At 33.3% G+C, this 20,700-nt stretch overlaps 1 protein-coding gene across 1 annotated transcript in view; it reads right to left on the reverse strand.

Moving 5' to 3' along the window:
- Fcho2 (FCH and mu domain containing endocytic adaptor 2) overlaps nt 1–20,700 on the reverse strand; it is a 132,127-nt gene that overhangs the window by 17,917 nt on the left and 93,510 nt on the right. Inside the window, 8 exon segments of the mRNA XM_047555504.1 lie at nt 2,263–2,392; nt 7,078–7,181; nt 13,125–13,216; nt 14,874–14,916; nt 16,447–16,471; nt 16,833–16,844; nt 18,319–18,494; nt 18,754–18,811. Of these exon segments, the coding sequence (XP_047411460.1) occupies nt 2,263–2,392; nt 7,078–7,181; nt 13,125–13,216; nt 14,874–14,916; nt 16,447–16,471; nt 16,833–16,844; nt 18,319–18,494; nt 18,754–18,811 (640 nt within the window).

Genomic DNA, 20,700 nt, shown 5'->3' on the forward strand with positions numbered 1-20,700 from the left:
GAACTGTGCTATGAAAAATATAGGTATGCAGGCATGTCTATAGTTAATTTTGATTCCTTAGGATATATACTTGGAATTGATACAGCTGGGTCATATGGTGATTTTATTTTTAGGTTTTTATCTGCCTGATTTCTAGTAGGCTGCACATACACACATATACACACACACACATATATACATATATTGTTTTTAACAGAATCTGTGGTAATCAAAATTAACAAAACCACATGTACAAACAAAAATAAAAATGTTCATTAAACCAAATAAAAAGAAAGCTTATTAGATATATTCAGTTTACAGGAATGGGAAAATGCTAATGGTATATAAAAGGTCACAGGTTTAGATATTTAGAAATCAAAACATTCGTATTTCCTTCCAGCCTATATTACTTATGCTATATTTACAATGGTCACACAGAGATGCATTCCTCTTATGTAAAGTTTGACATATTATACTAGATATAATTAAATCAGCTTAATTAGAACTGTGATTCTCAAACTTTAACATTCATAAAAATCATCTGGAAGATCCATTTCTGGAGTGTCTGATTTTAAAATTCTGCATTTCTAATAAGTACCCAGGTGCAGATATTGCAGGTTCAAGGATCATACTTTGAGGGCTGGGGATAAAGCTCAGTTGGTAGAGTGCTTGCCTTGCAAGCCCAAGGCCCTGGGGTTCAATCCCTAGCACCGCAAAAAAAAAAAAAAAAAAAAAAAGGGATCATACTTTGAGCACTGTTGAATTGGTGCTCATTTGGTGTCCAAGAGAAGTTGTTGCTCTTGAAACACAACTGCTGCATTTAAGCAGCTTTGTGCTTTATTACACTGAGTGAGAAAAGAAATAAGAATGTGTAGGAAGAACTGAGTAAAGGTGATGACAGAAAAAATTCTTGAGCAAAATATTCTAGAGGTACTAAAACTGAATTTGTTCAACAAGGTTTAGGCTTAAAATCAAATAATAGTTATTTTAAAATCTTTATGATTTAAATTCATTCAGAAAAATATAATTCATTGAAAGCACAAAACCCTTTTCTCTTACTGAATCAATTGTTTTCAGAACATAATTATTTTTTTGATAGTGGGGGTGGGGTGTACTGGGGATTGAACCCAAGAGTACTTAACCACTGAGCTACAACCCTGGCCCTTTTTATCTTTTCATTCTGAGGCAGAGTCTTACTAAATTGTTTAGGGCCTCACTAAGTTGTTGAGGTTGGTTTTGATTTTGTAATCCTCCTGCCTCAGCCACTTGAGCTGCTGGGATTTACAAGCATGTGCCACCATGGCTGGCAGAACACAATTGTTTTTAAAACACAAACTTAAGAATGTAGCTATCTATCTGGGGCACAGTGGTGCTCACCAGCTACTTGGGAGGTTGAGGCAGAAGGATCACAAGTTTCAGGTCAGCTTTAGTAACTTAATAAGACCCTGCCTCAAAATAATAAATAAAAAGGTCTATGGATGTAGCTTACCAGTAAGTGCTCCTGGGTTCAATCCCCAGTACCAAAACAAGAAACAAAAGAAAGGAATGCTACTAATAGTTCATGGTAGAAAGCCTAGCATTATATTTTGCCTTCAACTATTTATATTGATCAGTAGTTTATACATCTGAGTTTTTATTAATGGTACTGATACATCTGATTTTTTATTAATGGTACTGGAATTAAATCCAGGAGTAATTCTGCCACTAAATTACATACGTAGGGAGTGGGCAAATAGCTCAGCTTGCAGAGCGCTTGCCTTTCGTGTGCATGGACCTGGGTTCGAATCCCCAACACAAAAGGTTAGTGAAAGTTTAGGTAATGCTAAGACAAGATTTCCCCAAACCACAACAGATTATTCTTAAATAATCTGAAAAACAATGTGGTGGCTTCAAAAAAAAAAGTCTTCGGACTATGCCAAGTTACATATCTAGCCCTTTTTATTTTTATTTTGAGATAGGGACTTGCTGAATTGCTGAAGCTGGTGTTGAACTTGCCCTTCTCCTGCCTCAACCTCTGGAGTAGTTGGGATTACAGGCACTCAGCTTGACTCATCCTTAATAGTGCTAGCCATAGTTAAAATTCTCCTATCGGTATAATAAAGAATGAAACAGAAAAGGAAATGTGGACAGTTTGACAATGTTAGGTATGTTTCCTAAAAAATATTTCTAATATTAAAATCTTCAGTAGCCCATTAAAATACATATATATATATAATACATGTATATATAAAATCCTGTTCATCTTTCATATGCTGAATTTCATCATCAACAATGATCACTTACCTACTGTTGGAGTATTGGCAGCACTTAATGAAGCAGATGATGAAATAGAGGAAGAACTTTCTGCCCGGGCTAAAGGAGCAGCAGGAGGTGGGCTGGTGTTGGAAGTTACAGGTGGGCTGAATGGCCTGGGCTTAAAAACAAACAAGTTACTTATCGAAATGCTAAAACAATTCCTTCCTTGTCACAGAAGATTTTTAAGTATCAGACAAGTTTAATATACCAAGCCAAATTTATTGTGAGTTTCCTATAATTCAAAATCAGAGATGCCATATGCCAAATCATTTTCAAGAATATACTGAAAGCTGAAAAGCCTGTTATTAAAATAATGAAAAAGCATCTATATGCATAAAATATTCTGCATTTCAAAAACTGTACTTAATATTCTCAGAAGTCAGAATTAGTAGTTTAAACGGTATGAAGGCGCTTCATATATACTACCAAATTGCTTCCCAAAAGGGTTATTCACTTTACCCTACTGTCTAAATGTATGTCAGATTATTTCTCCTGTACCTTGTTAGTAATGAATGGATGAGTCAAAGAAGAAGGAAAAATAATAATTAAAATAATTTTTTAGTTAATTTTTATTGTTTGTTTTTTTTGAGAGGGTCTCACTAAATTTTCCTAGCTGATCTTGAACTTGTGATCCTCCTGCCTCAGGTTTCTCAAGTTGCTGGGATTATAGGTATACACCATCATGTTTGACTTTCTAATTAATTTGATAGGTAAAAACAGAATATGAATTTTCACATTTAAGAATAATCTGATGTGGTTTTGGGAAATCTTGTCTTAGCATTACCTAAACTTTCAATAACCTTTTACCTTACTTGTTATGAATATTTCCCTCCATTAACATTGCTTGCCCTTTACTTTTGATGTTTACAAATTTGTCCACATTTTTCTTTGTAATTCCCTGTAATGCTTCCTCATTAAGAAAGTTTATCCAATAGAGGTTTAAGAAAACCTTAATTCTACTATTTAAACATAAAAACAAACAGGAAAAATATATGTCCAATTCAATTATGTTTAACTTGGGTAAATGGGCTTTTTCTTTCCAAATTCCTAATTGCTCCAATAACACATTAGCAACATTTCCTAAGGTGTTTTCCCTTTTACAAAAAAATAAGGTATATTCAGCTTAATTAAAAATAATGAATCAAAGGGCAATCAGTAGAAGAAGGGGAAAGGGAGTAGGAGGAGTAGAGGGAAGGGGGAAGTGCTGGGGAGTGATTCTGGCCAAATAATATGGTTATATTTTGTGCATGAATGAATATATAACAACAAATCATTATGTACAACTATAATGCACCAATAAATAATGTAGAAAGAAAAAAAATAGGTTTTTAAAAAACACTTTTTCTTGCTTATAAGGCAACAAATATTTATTTAGTGCCTCCTACATGGCAGGTCCTGATTAAGTACCAGGTACAAAGTTGTAAACAAGAAAGATACTTTCCTCACTTATGTCAGGGACATAAAAAACAAAAGGCAAAAATAGAGCCCTATAAGTGTTAATACACTAAATCAGTCAACTCTTCATTATATTAATAAAAATGTATCAATATACTATAAACTTTTATAAAAATTAGATTTTACTATACAAAAGTTTATAATTTGTAATCCTCTCCCACCCATTTACTATTTTTAAATTATTTTTTCCTAGAGTATAGCTTTCTGATGATTCCTCATTATGGACAATACATTGAAAAGAATACAGCAAGGAGATAAATATGTAGCTGTTATCTTTATACGGATAAAGATGGTACAGAACTTGGGGCTGAACAGATACTGAATTCAACAGCTGGTCTGAAACTGAAACCTTGGGAAAAGACTTCAGATAAAATACTATGGAGAATAGTTTTATGGCAACATGGCTTCATGGTCAATGAATGATGTGGCTGCATTTTTTTGTGGGGGTAGGTACCAAGGATCAAACTCAGGGGCACTTGACCCCTGAGCCACATCCCCAGCCCTATTTAGTATTTTATTTAGAGACAGGGTCTCACTGTATTGCTTTAGCACCTCACTTTTACTGAGGCTGGTTTTCAACCCATGATCCTCCTGCCTCAGCCTCCAGAGCTGCTGGGATTACAGGCGTGCACCACAGCACCCAGTGTGTGGCTGCATTTTTACAGTGCATTTTACAATTCTTGAGGAAAATGCAAAAACAGATCTTTTCTCAAGTGGTTTTCTCTTATTTTTAGAATTGTGCTATCTGATACAGAAGTCAATAGCACTTGAAATGTGGCTAGTCCAAACTGAGATGTGATATAAGTATAAAATACAGAGTACATATTTTGAACATTTAACGTGCACATAAAAAGAATGTAAAATCTTGATTATTTTTGATTCTAAATACATATTAAAATGTAATGATATACTGAATAAAATAAAACATCAAAATGAACATCACTGTTCTTTTTTAATATAGCTACTAGAAAATTTCAATTACTTTGAAACAACGGTTCTCAAACATCAGAACCGTGTGCATCAGAATCACCTGGAGGCCTTTTTAATTGCTGGGCCCCTCTCAGAGATACTATTTCTACTAAGCTCCCAGGTATGGCTATGCCACTAGTCTGGGACCCCACTTTGAGCTAGTTGGTGCTATCTGAACAATTCAGCAATAAATATCAAGAGTCTTAAAAATGTGCATACCATTTAATTCATGAACTTCATTTTAAAAATTTGTTTACTAAGGAAATAGATAATGTCTGCAAAGAAGCAAACATAAAGATATTAAGACACTGTTGTAAGGAAAAATTGTAAATAAACTAAATACCAAATAAACTTCTAAAAGCTTTTAGAAATTTAATTCTAACAACAACGTGGAAGAGAGCACTTTTATATTGCATCCACTTCAAATAGTGATACTTAAAGCTCTCAGGGTGGATTTCAGAAATATCTCAATGGTGTGTGTGTATTGGGGGGTGATGTAATGGATTTAATTATGAGTTTTATTTTAATTATTTTAGTATACTTGTAACTTAGAATTATTTGACAAAGGATTCTATTTCAAAGACTTGAAAACTATAGAATAATAATAATTCAAGATATAAAGAGATTCCCAACATATTTTCAAGTAAAAAATTAAACAGAACTATATAAAATGAATTTTCACTTAACACTACACATAATAATTTTTTGAGCAATTACTCACTCTAGACAAAATCTTTAAGTGTTACTTATAGTTACTAAGTCTCACAACAATCAGCATCATTATGCTCATTTTACCTATGAATAAACTGGAACTCTGAATAAATAATTTGCCTAACATTATTCAGCTAATGTATAGCTAATAAGTTTATAGTTATTACCACTATATTTTACCACCTCTGGACAAATACTCAGGCATTAAGAAAATAATGAAAGAACATATATGAAAATGTTAACAAAGGTTTATCTTTGAGTGGTAAAATATAGAGGAAATTTTAAATTTTATTTTTGGGTTTTCTGTATTTTTCAAATTTCACATGATCATGCATTGCTTCTGTAACCAGGAAAAAAATAAAGTTCTTAAGGTGTAGTAATTTTCACATTACTTAAATAATAGCCATCTCTCCTTGGTAGCTTGTATCTAGTCTTTCACTTCATTTCTAGTAAATCAATTCACTGGGACAGGAAGTAAAAGAAAAATGTCATCATTTCAACACAAGGTGTTCGAGTCTTTCATTTATTCACCAAATATTTCCTAACTATGTACCATGAGATGGGTATTATGCAAAACATCAAGGACATGAAATTGGCTAAGGGAACACTCACAAAGTCTACATAACGTGCTATGTGCATTAATAGAAACATAAGCAAAGTATATAAGCAACAGAATGATTAAATCTAATGGGATAGGATGGAATGATCAAAAACTAGGTGGTGATATTTAGCTGAGTCTTAAAGAGAGAAGCTAACTTACTATTAAGAAAACTGAGAAGTGCTTAAATTGAAGAAGCACAATAAGAAAACATGGATGTATAGAAGCGCAGGATGTAGCTTAGTGGTAGAGTGGAACCCTGGATTCAATCCCCAGCACCAATTAAAAAAAAAGTGATGTGTTTGGAGAACACTGGAAAGTTTCATGTGGTTGGAACCTAGGCTAGAATAAGAGGAGAAAGTTGGACAGTTAGTGTGGTGATGCAGGCTGCTAACCCAACTTTATGAAGAGTCTTGAACATTCAGCCAAAACATCCAACCATGAGTACTAGGAGGTACCAATGGAGATGAATACCAAGGGAAAAAAAGTTTGACTTTTAGAAATTTAATTCTGGCAATTAGTGTAGAAGTGAAGCAGAACAGACTGGAGGCAAGAAGACTGGTTTTGGAAACCCTCACTATGAATATAGCCCACAAATTTTTTCCCATTATCAGTTGACTTTTCAAGACCATATTCCCACTATGCACTTTTAAAGTCAATTAATTGATATAGACATCAGTTCCCTACGTATAAAACAAAGAGGTTAACTAGATGCCTTCTAGGACCGTGGAAGTATTTCTAGGCCTTAAGAACACACCACCATTACTTCCTTAATATTTGACTTTAAACAGAACTATGTGAAAACTTCTTTATTGTGAGACAATGGGTACTGAGTGGTGTTTTCATAATGTGCCAATTTTCTCAGATAATCATAATGCTTCACAGATATGACTGTTGAGATTGTAAGGGAGAGTGAAGGAAGTACTGGTTGGGGAAATTTTTCTATACTTGGGAGAAGCTGAGTAGAAAACTTCAAGTATTTCACTGTACAGGGGCACACAGAAAAATATCATTTGCACCTTAAATCAAAACAATTATATAATTTTAAAAAGAAACACCTGAGTACATACTATTTCATTAATCCCACTGAGTTTGCCTGAAGTAAGCTTTGGTCTGGAAGCAGGCCTTGGAGGTGGGACAATGGTGCCTACAGAAAGAGGAGTTGTGGGCCTGGCTGGTGAGGGGGGAAAAAAGAGAATTTGAAGATCATTAGTATATAGCAATCCTTATATAAAGACACTCTATTATAAAGGAACTGTTAGGATTCAAAACTCATTTACTAGGATTTTTCAAAATATAAGTATAGGTTTTGTTGAAATACTGGGAATGTATCAAATAGACATTTTTTAAAGCTACCAATAATACTTCTGAAAAAACAATCATTAACCTTTTGACAAAACTGACATGTGTGTAAATTTCACTCCTATTTCAACTATTTATTTATATATAAATTATAAATATTATTTATATATAAATTATTCATTTATATATAAATCTGATAAATTAATTGGTGAAAATAAACAAACTTAAGGCCAAATGTCATTATTACCAATATATCTGCTTTACAGACAGTAAGTCAAAACCAAGCCTTTGCATCTGTGCTTCAGAACTCCAAATAAAACACTTACCTTAAATAAACTTATTAATTTGACCTTTAAGTGGAATCACACTGTAACATTTTTAAGAATTAAAAACATTAAAAATATTCTATTAACTTGCTAAAATTATTTGCCCAAATCACTCCAGTTAATTTTGAAGTTTATACTATCTTTTCTTAAATTTTACACAAATTTAATGTTCAGTTTTTCAACACCATTTGCAAATTTTACAATGTTTAAAAATCTGTACCCCTGGTTTTGAAAACTCTTATTATAGCAGAAATTACTGAATGAAATTAAAAAGTGTACATCACCAAGTCACAAATGAATTAGTGTAATCAAAGCAGAAATGAAGAACGGAGACAAATATGCTTAAGTTATCTTTAAATAAACTAACTTTTAAAATTTCTTGATTCTATCTAAAATATGGATTATAATTCAGAGATAGAAAGATAAAAAGGGTAGAAAGAAATATATTCATCTAGTTCTACAAATTTACAAATATACAAAATTAAAATTATATAAATGTATCTAAATGCATATATGGGGAAACAAAGAGTAAAGATGAAGGTCCTTGGTTATCATTAGAGGAATGGAGGAATGAAAGGGAAGGGCATACAGGTTGTAAGAAAAGATATAAAGGAAAAAGATTAAATCACAAGCCTGAAAGTAAATGCATGGGAGTAGGGAATCATTTAGAAAGTATAACACATAAGGGGACAAAAAGATAAATGTTCGGTTCACTTGAGGAAAACAGAAAGTTAAAAAGAAATCAGCCCGGTGTGGTGGCACATGCCTGTAATCCCAGCAGCTTGAGAGGCTGAGGCAGGAGGATCTCAAGTTCAAAGTCAGGCTCAGCAATGGCAAGGTGCTAAGCAACTTAGTGAAACCCTGTCTCTAAATAAAGTACAAAATAGGGCTGGGGATGTGGCTCAGTGGTCAAGTTAAAAAAAAAAAAAAAAAAAGAGAAAAGGAAGGGGAAGGGGAAAGGAAGGAAAGGAAAGGAAGGAAGGAATGAATCAAGCCTAGATTCTGAGGTGCTGCCTTCTTCCAGTTAGCAACAGTCCTTGCATGCTGTACTCATACTGTAAGCTGTATACTGGAAGAAATGTGCAATAACCTGAGGACCAAGCACTTCACTATGCTATGACATTATGTCCTTCAAAGATATGCTCATTATCAATGAAACCAGCACTCACCCATATGCCATATGCCTAGCTTATTCCAAGCTTGTGAGACAGTTTTAACACAATAGAGGCATTTATATATGGAGCTTCACTAGTGATCAGGAGGCCTGTCCAAAGATTTAAACCAAGTCTGGTAAAAGTATGAAGTTCAGCTCCTTCAAACAATTAAAATTTTTACTTTCGGTACCAGGGATTAAACTGAGGGGCGCTTAACCACTGAGCCACATCCCCAGCCCTTTTTTATATTTTATTTAGAGACAGGGTCTGACTGAGTTGCTTAGGACCTCACTAAGTTGCTGAGGCTGGCTTTGAACTCGTCATCCTCCTGCCTCAGCTTTCCAAGCTGCTGGGATTACTGTGCCCAGCCAAATTGGCTTTTTGAGGAAAGCTAACAATTAGGTAGCCTCAGAAGGAGATTAATACAATTGTTTACATTTTCAGGTATTCTAATTGTACTTTGTTTTTTACTGGTGGAGCTCATTGCTATAAATATCTATCTGATGTAGTATTTCGAGAAACAGGAAGTCACTACAAAGCATAAAAACAAAGGCAGTAAGAGGTAAGCTATATCGGTCCTCACATTAGGGAATAGACAACACATTTGTCAGATCATTCTTTTATCTGAACAAAGCAGAAACTAATTTAGAGTCTAGTAGCAATGTTAATGATGTAGAAGAAAATGACAGCATTGTTAGCGTATAGTCAGTAATTTTTCAGGACACATAGCATTATGGCAGAGGTCACTCTGATTTCAGAGATGCTGCTGATGGAAGACATGCCATCCAAAGAACTGGGGAATCTGAAAGTATTCTCATTTTAACAATGCACTCTCAGGCACTGGAGTTATTAACTGCAACATATTCATCAAAAAGGAAATCCACCAATTTTGTGACCATGGAACAAAGCAAACTTATCTGAGCCCTCTAGAGATGCTGTTACTTTAGGATAAAATAGAGAATTAGGGGAAAAGTCTGGTGATGGACTTCTCTACACCCAGAGTCTGACCTGGTTTCAAGTAAATTTTCAATTATCACATACCTAGGTATATCAGTGGAAAAGGAAGTGATGTTCCTATTCTTCTCTTTATGGTAAGCTAAATAAAACAACTAAAAACCAGAAGCCACAGAAAATTTTAAAACCAAAATATATATCTATAAAGCCAAACAGTTCTGTTTTTCAGTTCTGTTACTTTAATTACTTGGAACTAGGAAGAAAATTAATAAATACATGGAACAAGAGCATGAGCTCAAACTCTTTTTGTGTGTGGTGCTGCTAGGGATTGAATTCAGGGCATGCTAGGCAAGCACTCTACCACTGAGCTGTATCATCAGTTCTCAAACTTTATACTAACTAAGGAAAGAAGTATGAGCTAAGAAACCTCATGCGTATGAAAAATTATATAAAATTAAAGGTCCGAAACTACATTAAGAACTATTTGTTTTTTCAGAGAAGCAAAGATAACTAACAGTCAGTATAAGGTCTAAAAAGATTTGACAAAGGGGCAAAGTGACAGTGCTGTGTACGTGTGGTACTCAACAAAGTTCCTGATTTACCAGTGATAAAATGGTCTTAGGAAGTACACTGAACTAAATGAGCACTGGAGTTCATATTAAAGACCAGTTTAATATTTTTCAAAATCATTTTAAGGTTTTTTTGCAGAATATAAGAGCTCCACTAATCCATGGGCAAAGAAGAAAATGGCTGACAGGGTACTTACCAAAGGGAAGGTAGGAGACATTTATGTTAAATTTTAAAAATACATACATGAATGATGTTATATGCTCATGTTTGAAATAAATTTGTATGCTTACTTATAGTTTACATGGCACAAGATGCAACACAAACTACTTTATGACCAAGCTCTAAGCATCTTTTCAAAACTTATCAGTTATTAACTAAAAATTAAGATTCTGAAAGAGACAAAGGACAGTAAGGAATAATTTCACAACATGGACCTTGCTAAAATGTGAAAATGGGTACCTGAATAGATGATGTTAGGATTGCAAAAAATGCTGGAATAAAATTTAAGACATACTATTTCTTAATTTTACTTAGGGCAAGTTTTTAAAACAGAGAATCACATTAATGTATTGATCGGTTTACCCCCAAATTAATCCTGTTCAAGTGAAGGCTTAATAACAATTTCTAAGGAACATCTTTTGAGGGACAATATAATTTATGACATTATTTTTCATATTACATAGGAAGGTATAAAAACATACTGAAATGAGTTGAAAAATCAGCAAAAGGTTAATGTTCTAACATTTTCCAAATATCAGACGAAAATGATTTTTTTTCTATATAAATAAAGGTGGTATAGGTAAAACATTCTTCAGACAGGTAAAAAGAGGGACAATTTTTTTGAAAAGGAAGACTGTATCCAGTAAAGAAAACAACGAGAAACAATGGGCAGAATTACAAAGACATTTTATAACTAAAGCCTCTGATACTCATTTGAAAATTTTTATTAAATATTTTAATAAATCATTTATTTAAAGGATATTAAGAAAATTTAAAAATACTTCTTAGAACTCTTCATTCTAAATACAAAACATCACTCTGACATTTGTACCAAACACAAAAGACAACTTCAGTTTTTCTGTAAATTACTTTCCTTAAACAATGTATTTGTAAGGTTCATTTTATAACACTAAACAATAACACACATCTATTGAGAAAGACTATAAGGTCACTTCCGAGCATATTCAACTATCAATTGATTTTTTTTCTGTTTTATAAGCATTAGGTACAGATTACCCTCCCTTCAAAATTCTAAACAGTGTTTAAGCTTAAGGTTTTCTATAATCTATTTATAGTATATTTTAAAAATATTTGCTCTTTAAACAGTTTAATTTTAAATACTAATATTTATCAATTGTAAAATATTTCAACATAGTTTTTCTTTTGTTAATATGACAGAGTGTGAAAGATAAAACAATGATTTTAGAATTAGTAAAATCCAGGCTGAATTCTGTCTTCATCATTTCCTGCCTATATGATCTTGAAGAACCTACTGATTAAGTTTTACCTTTTCTGGTGGTATTGGGGAATTGAACCCAGGGGCACTCTACCACTGAGTTATAGTCCCAGCCCTTTCTAAATTTTTACTTTGAAACAGGGTGTCACTAAGTAGCTAAGGCTGATCTTGAACTTGCAATCCTCCTGCTTCAGTCCCCAAATTGCTGGGATTACAGGTGTTTTCCACTGTGCCAGGCTAAGCTTTATTTATCTAAATCTATAAAAAGGGACAATAAAAAGAACTTCATGCAAATGTTAATGTGAGGAAATTAAATAGAATGAGTACCTCCTACCAGAGTGACACAGTAAGAATGCAACAGATTTAAATTTTCTCTCTGATTCCTGCACTCCTTTAACTTCAAGTTCTTACTGTATGGCAATTCAAAATCCCAGAAATGAGGGTAGAAGGTCAACTTAAAGTGATTTTATTTTCTCGTTTTGAATAAGTAGTGGTTTCAAAAGCAGGCATTTTTGATACCTGGCTTGATTTTGGGCTAGTGGAAACTTAGGTATTTTGAGAAAAAGAAAAACAACATATTCTTGCCAAAACAACAACTAAGAAGCATTTATATTTTTTCATATATTACTTGGGTAGTGTTAAAGCCTTTCTAGAAAGCAGTTTGGCATTAAATATCAATAAGATTAACTTGTGACCCATGTATTTTATAGACAGATTATCACAAGGATATTATGAAATGTACACAAAATTTGTTATTTCCACTTATGCACATAATACTATAAAATTAGATGCAACTTGAATGTCCATCAAGAAAAGACTTTATATTAATGCATATCTATTTATGTGAATTATCTAGAAACAATATGAATTATTATTTGGGCAATTATATGGAATGATAGCTAGAAATAAATGTACCAATTTTAAACAATTGGCATTTGATGAATTTTTATTCTTTAAGCCTTAGGAACTTTACACTAAGTTAACCAAAACAGTATGAAATTATATCTATCTGCCAATATGATCAGAAGAAAAATAAAGTTTTAGATCATTAAATACAAGACACGGTGGTAAATACATCAATTAGAAAAAAGTGAGTACTGTGTTCCTCTGGTGTGTGTGTGTGTGTGTGTGCGCGCGCGCGCGCACGAGAGAGAGAGAGAGAGAGAGAGAGAGAGAGAGAGAGAGAGAGAGAGAGAGAGAGGAGGAGAAGAAGAAGAAGAAGGAGGCGGGGGGGTAGGAGAAGGAGGAGGAGGTGGAGGAGCAGAGGAAGGAGGAGGAGGCGGAGGAGCAGGGGGAGGAGGGAGGGAGGGAGGGAGGAAAGAAAAGAAAGGAAAGGAGCAAGCATATATATTTACCTGATGATGAGGAAGTTAGTGAAGCTGAAGATGATGAATCAAGAGATGGTCCAAATAGGGGGTCCCAAGCGAGTAAATCACTGGTTCCTTTTCTACCACACCATTTTAAAAAACAAGGGTTTTAACAAAATAATATCTTATTAGTATAAAAACTAGTCACATTATTTGTTTCATAGAATTCTTTTTTTTTTTTGGTGGGGGTGGGCAGTACCAGGGACTGAGCTCAGGGGCACTCAACCACTCAGCCACATCCCCAGCCCTATTTTATATTTTATTTAGTAACAGAATCTCACTGAGTTGCTTAGTGCCTTGCCATTTTGCTGAGGCTGGCTTTGAACTTGCAATCCTCCTGACAGCCTCCCCAACCACTGGGATTACAGGCATGCACCACTGTCCCCGGCTTGTTTCACAGAATTCTAATAGCATAATCAAAATGATTAAAAAGTTGGGTACTTTGCCAATGGTAACCAGTAGGGAAGATTAATCTCCCTCAATCATACTTTATTAGACTCCCTTAACCTTGGGAATGGGAATAATGATTTTAGTTTTGCAAATGAAGAAAAGCAGCATAAAGAGTCTAAATGAGCTATTCAAACACACAGAGTTACTTAATTCTAAAAGTCACACCTAACACCCAGTCTTGAACAGAAAATTTAAGTGATTAACACATGTACCATCTTAATTGAGACACTTCCCCATTTTGAAGTTCACAAAATACAGTCTATAAAGTCATGGTCAAAACTGAAGGAAGAGCAGGGTGTGTGGTGGTGCACACTTGTAATCCCAGCAACTCAGGAGGCTGAGGCAGGAGGGAGAATCACAAGTTGAAGGCCAGCCTCAGCAACTCAGTGAAGCCCTAAGTCACTTAGTGTGACTCTGTATCAAAATAAAAAAAAAAATAACCCCAGCACCACAAAAAAAAAAAATAAAAATAAAATAAAAAAATAAGAGTGTCGGGGGAAGTGACTAGTGGTTAAGTGCCCCTAGGTTCAATCCCCAGTATCAAACAAAAACAAAAACAACATTTTCATGAGAATAACTAGTTGAAATACAGATATGTATAAACTTAGAATGTCATCATTTATTTAGAAGTTGTGAGGCCACCAAGACCAACTGCAGTTAAACACATTTAAAGAAAAATCATCCAAAAACTCCAATATATTTTACAATTTAGAAAAGAGAATGCTAAAGAACACTTTACTACAATTAAAATTCTAGAAGTAACTCTACAGAAAATTCTCTAGAAAAAAGGATGAAAGGATAATACTTAAAATTTAAATGTGATGAAAAGGAATGAATAAGAAGCAGAGGATTTTGAGGGCAATAAAAATACTCATAATGGGGGATACATGCCACTATGAATTTTTTTTTATTTCTTTAGTTGTTGATGGACCTTCATTTTTCATTTATTTATATGCACTGCTGAAAATTGAACCCAGTGCCTCATACATGCTAGGCAAGTGCTGTACCAATGAGTTACAATACCAGCCTGCCACTGTATTTTTAAAACCCATAGAATGTACACCACCAACAGTAAACTCCAATGTTAACTATGGACTTGGAGTGATTATGATGTATCAAAAATTTAGGTTATAACTGTAACAAATATACCACTCTGGTGAGGGATTCTGATAGGGAAGCTAAGGATATGTATATGAGAAATCTCTATACCTTTTGTTCAATATTGCTCTGAACTGAAAACCTTTTTTAAACAATGAAGTGTACTTAAAAAATAAATACAGAACTTACTCATTGGGTGCAACAGATGGCTTTGATTTTGTTAACTCCTCATCTAATTAAAAAAATAAAATGTTATGAAAAAAATTCATAATCTGAGAAATAAAACATTTTAATGAAACAAAAAACTTCACATATCCCAGTGCTATGAACAAGTTAAATTTTGGAACTGGTAAGACAGACAATTATGAAGAAAAAATAAGTTAAGTTGAATATCTGCTGAATCTTGATTTCTTCCAACAGTTTCAGTAAGGAATTACTTAATTAACATTCATTAAAATAAAATTACTTTTTTTTTTTTTTCTGGTGGTGGTGCTGGAGATTGAACCCAGGGCCTTGTGCTTGTGAGGCAAGCACTCTACCAACTGAGCTATATCCCCAGTTCTAAAATTACTTTTTAAAGAAGATAAAATATGGGCTGTAAGTATAAAAATTATAAGAAATGTTTAAAAACATATATATTTTACTAAAGAATGCTAATTGATTAATCATAAAACAGTTTTCAAGTTCTAATTTATTATACTGACTAAAAGTAGTGATTACCTCTTAAAGAAAGTCCTATTTCAAAAACTTAAAAGTTTTTATAGCAATCTGGAGCAATAGTCTGCTGCCACCTTTTGCACTTGTTATGTGTGTCATTTCATAAGCAAGTAACAAACAGGAGAATCACATTAGTACTGCAAACGTCATGCTGGGTGCATAAGCAACTTCCCCTGCACCTTAACAGTCTGCATCACCAAGTACTAGTTGATGAATGCAAAGTAAATCAATATGGGTAGCTGCAGCAAACTTCAGAGGTGTACTACTCCGTACACAACACTCAATCACACCACATTCTTCCTTTTGGTTCAGCTGGGCTCTTTGTTCTACCTCAATGTACTTGTTGTACTCTTCTCCATTTATCTTCATTTTCCCCACAACCTCCATCATTAAGCTCATCAATGTGTCTTTTTCAATGGAAAATCTTAAATTTATTTTGATATGTACTATAAATTTAACAGGTCTTTGTAGTGTTAAAAGTTTAATTAGGATTGATGTTTTGGTTTTTGTTAGTCATTCTGTTTACAAAAATTACACAGTTTTCAAGTTTGCTGCCTGAACTCTTTTTTTGCTCATAACCCTTATTATTTTTAATGCGTGATTCTGCAAAAGGTGCCAACACCCTAACGGTTTTGATATTACTAATTTCCTATTTGCAAAACCATATAACAGAAATTGCAATTATGATATGATTTAAAAATAGGTAACATTAAAGATTACTGATTTTATAAATGACTTTTGGCTACTGCAGAGTATGCAAATGAAACATTTTAACACCTTTCATCAGTACTCTTTGGTTTTCTTGATTTCAGAAAAATTCTGTAGTCACATGTTAAAGTTTAAGGCATCTCTTAGTGCTCCACGAAATAATATAGATAAGTTGTTATATGTTTAAAATAAGTGTGCTTCTAGTCCATCATTAAAGATTGGTAATGATAAAAAGACTATTTATTTCTACAACTACATAAGGTTACAAGACTATCAAATTGCCCAATAAACTAAAATAACCGATACATAAAATAACCAATTCAGGTATCAAACTTACTAGACGAATTCCGATTCATCTGTACCTAAAACAGAAATGCAAAAACTAAGTACTACTAAACAAATAATTTAATCCTGTAATGAAATATCTGGTAGAATGTTAACACTGGGAATCTAGTTTTAAGCTATTTTTAGTATATTTGCTCAACTGTAAACTGTATTTACATAAAATATATAGAGAAAACTCAGCAGTTGTTTTATAATAAAAAAGAATACATGTAACTTTAAAATGCAAGAAAATGTTCTTAGAAAACATTAATATCTGCAGCAAGATACTATAACCTACTGATATAAATAATTTAACACAAATATTTTAAAATTTAAGATTTAAACAGTACAATTTTTTTTAAAAAGTCAATGAGCAAAAATGTAAAATATTGCACTTACTGGACTGTGTCTCTAGTAGTACATGGAAAGAAAAAGAAAGACATGGTGTCAGTACAGAATTTAAGTTACCCTATTTTCCTGCTCTAATAATTTTTCTATTCCCTTCTGAATCACACCTAAAATATGTATACCTTAAAACACATACATTGTTAGAGAGGGGGGAAAAAGATTGCTTATATAAGCAAAATGAGCAACAAAATATACTCAAAAATACCATTTTTTTCAAATCCATGTTAACTATGAAAATTTTTAAATTAATTTATGTTCATCTTAAACAGAAAATAAAGAGCACAAAAGATAAAATTCAAAACCACCCTCCACCTCACTACTCAAAGAGAAATGCTTAACATTTTGATATATACAAGCATTCATCTAGGCTTTTACTTATTTATACAAATGTTTTAAATTAGTTATGCTTTTACTAATAACATTTTTTAATAGTTCACAATTCTTTATATATACCACTCTTGATGTTAAAAAGTGATGATATAATAAAACATCACTTTAGAAATCCTTTGGGGTTGGGGATATAGCCCACTGGTAGAGTGCCTGCCTATGAAAAGCACAAGACCCTGGTTTGATCCCCAGCACCTCGCAGGAGAGGGAGTTCTACAATTAAATTCCAAAGCACATGTCTGGGAGAAAAGCACTTTTCCCCAAACAAATATATATATACTACCAAATATATAATATACTTGTGTGTGTGTACACTACCTAAAATGTATAATTGTATAATATACAATTGTATAATTAGATAATATAAAATGGGAGGACTTTTATTTTTCATTATTAAGAAAAACAGATTAATATTAATTAGAATAATGCATAGACATAATTTGTTATTCAATCTGAGACATATTTTTCCCCACAGTGTAATATTTCTGAATTTGGAATATGACATTATTAATGAAAAGATTTATTTTAGTAATGTTTTTAATGTTTTATTTTTTTTCCCTTAAAAGCCAGTGTTATAGTGACAGACAAAAAAAAAAAAAGAAAGGAAAAGTAAAGAGGGGCTGAGTAGAGTATGTGCCTACCATGTTCAAGGTCCTAGGTTTAAACCCCTATAAAGGATATAATTTAATTTTGAAATTCACAGAATTTACTTTTATGTAAGGTTCACAAAATATGGAATAAAAACTTTTAAATTAGGTAAGAAAAGGATTAACACTGCCAGTTCACAAAATTCTATCTGAGACATATACCATTGTTTATAAAATACAAAAATGACAGTGAATTTTCTACATTTTCACTTTCTTGTAAAATACTTTCAAAGCAAGTAAATCTAGGCCAATCTCAAAAGTTTATTTTCCTCTATAAAAATTATAAGCTAAATATTTTCTTATCTAACATGTTCACTACTAAATTGATGTGTTAACTTTTTATAATGCTTAAAATCAACCAGTTCCAGGTACATGAGATTAAAAAAAATTAAAAATAAAGATGTCTCTGTGAAGAGTACAAATTTATTCATGTTCTTACTTACAGATATTGCTGGTGAGAGTGTAATATTCCCTATAGAAACTTTTAATTCATCCAAAGAAGCCATTGTGTGATGTGAGTTATTTGGATGCATAGGCTTGATTTCTATACGGTATTTCTTTGGTTCTTCATCTTCAGAGTCAGAATCACTAGATGAGTAGAAATGGTTCTCTTTGGTATGTGAATATCAGTTAAAGAATTTAGTTTTTAATTTATCCTATTGCATAACCAGTTTTCTACACATTTATTAAAAGGAACAAAACTAAAGGGTGAAAGTAACACATAAAATGATTAACCTGTTAATGAAAACATGTCAAAGAATACAGATTTTGCTATAATTAAAAATTTTAAGAGGCTTTAATTAACACATTTCTTTGCTGTAACCACCTACTTAAATGCCAATATGATCCCTAAGAATACCCAAATAATGAAAGGATATCATTCTGATTTCCTTCTGGTTTAATACTATAACCTTCTTCATCTACATCAGGAATGTTCTATGGAAGGAAAAAAATATTGTAATAACAATTCCAATTTACAAATTATTAAAGATCAGCAAAACACCCTCAACTATTAGTGAGGAACTAAATTATTTATCAAATATCAACAGGTGAATAAAGTTTTTAACACTGTGGGAAAATTAAATCTTTTTAATTAGCTTCAAATGATACTCCATGCTTCAGATGTCTAAAGAAAGATCTGCAAAATGAACAGGAAAAACAACTCAATTTCAGGGCAAGAAACTACCAAGATGAAGACCAATTCAGAGTGCTCTACATCTCGTTTCTTTTCTGAATCAGGAAGAGTAAGTGAATTTTTAAAAAGCACTATGAAGCTAAATATTCTCAATGCTATAAGAAGTTGTGTGGAAATATAAAACATAGTGTCTCTTTAATTAGCTTAAAACCTGGAAAAACTAATCAATTTATCTAGAACAGTGCATCAGTATCTGCCAACATCTCATGAAGAGGTGTCACATGCCTCCTGAGAGAGGTGGCCTTGATAAAATGAAACAAATGAAAAAAAAAAACTTGAACATAAATCTGATTAATCACTTAGATACAAATATCAATTTACATAACAGAGGAGGAAAACATAATACACTATGGGAACACAATCATCAAAACTATCCAGTCTCTTCAACAAATAAAGAGGGATGGAAGAGGAATCTATACAGCAGGACTTAACCATGTGAACAAATTCAAACAAAGGGTAATAAAACTGACACCAATGATAAATAATAAACAATGAAATGTTACCTGAAAATACTGTTATAAATTATTTTTAAGTGTGATCGCACTGTGATTTCATTTTAGATATAAACATGAAAGAGGTTCTGATGAAATTATAGTGCCTGAAATTTGGGCATGGAAATGGATGGGCAAGATTGGCTGTGGAAAGTTGTTGAGTATATGAGAGGCCATATACCATTATATGTATTTTGCATTTCTTTAAAATTCTTATAAAAAGTTAAAAATAGTCTAACTGGCAGTTATTAAAAATTCACAAGTTGCTAATATTAAAATTAGATGGAAATTAGTTTCAAAGCATTTTAAAGGCTTCAAGAGGAGTCTTCTTTTGACACCATAAAATTAATTAAGAGGAAAGAAGAAGAAAAGAGGATGGTAAATGAGGAGACCTAATATAAGCAAAGATAAGAAAGAGGAACAAATAAATCAGGTGTTCAGGGAAACTTTTTTTTAAGTTAAAGGCAACTGGACATACCTGAAAGCAGAAGAGGAGCCAATAAATATAGCTGTTGCAAAAATAAGAGGATAATGGGCTGGGGATATAGCTCAGTTGGTAGAGTGCCTGCCCTGCAAGCACAAAGCCCTGGGTTCAATCTCCAGCACCGCAAAAAAAAAAAAAAGAGGATATAAAATGGGAACAAGGTCTACAAAGAGTGAAGAAAAGAAGGAAGAAGAAAGAAAGGAGGGAGAGGAGGGGGAGGAGGGAGAGGAGGGGGAGGAGGGGGAAAAGGAGATGAGGGGGAGGAGGGGGAGGAGGGGGAGGAGGGGAGGAGGGGGAGGAGGGGAGGAGGGGAAGAGGGGAGGAGGGGAGGAGGGGGAGGAGGGGGAGGGGCGGGCAAAAGAGAAAAGAGGAAAAGAAAGGAGGAGGAGGAAGAAGAAGAAGGAAAAAGGAGGAGGAAAAAGTTGGGAGGAGGAAGAAGAGCAAGAGAAGGAGGAGGAGGAAGAGGAGTAGAGGAGGAGGAGGAAGAAGAAGAAACCAAGACAAAACAAGGAAGTTCAAAGTCTGGCAAGGTGGTATATACCTGTAATCCCATCTACTCTGGGGGCTGAGGCAGAAGGATTACAAATTGGAGACCAGCCTCACCAATTTAGCAAGAAAGACCCAGTCTCAAAATAAAAAAATAAATAAATAAAAG

The sequence above is a fragment of the Sciurus carolinensis genome, chromosome 6 (genome assembly GCF_902686445.1).
Source record: "Sciurus carolinensis chromosome 6, mSciCar1.2, whole genome shotgun sequence".
NCBI classification, from domain to species: Eukaryota; Metazoa; Chordata; class Mammalia; order Rodentia; family Sciuridae; genus Sciurus; species Sciurus carolinensis.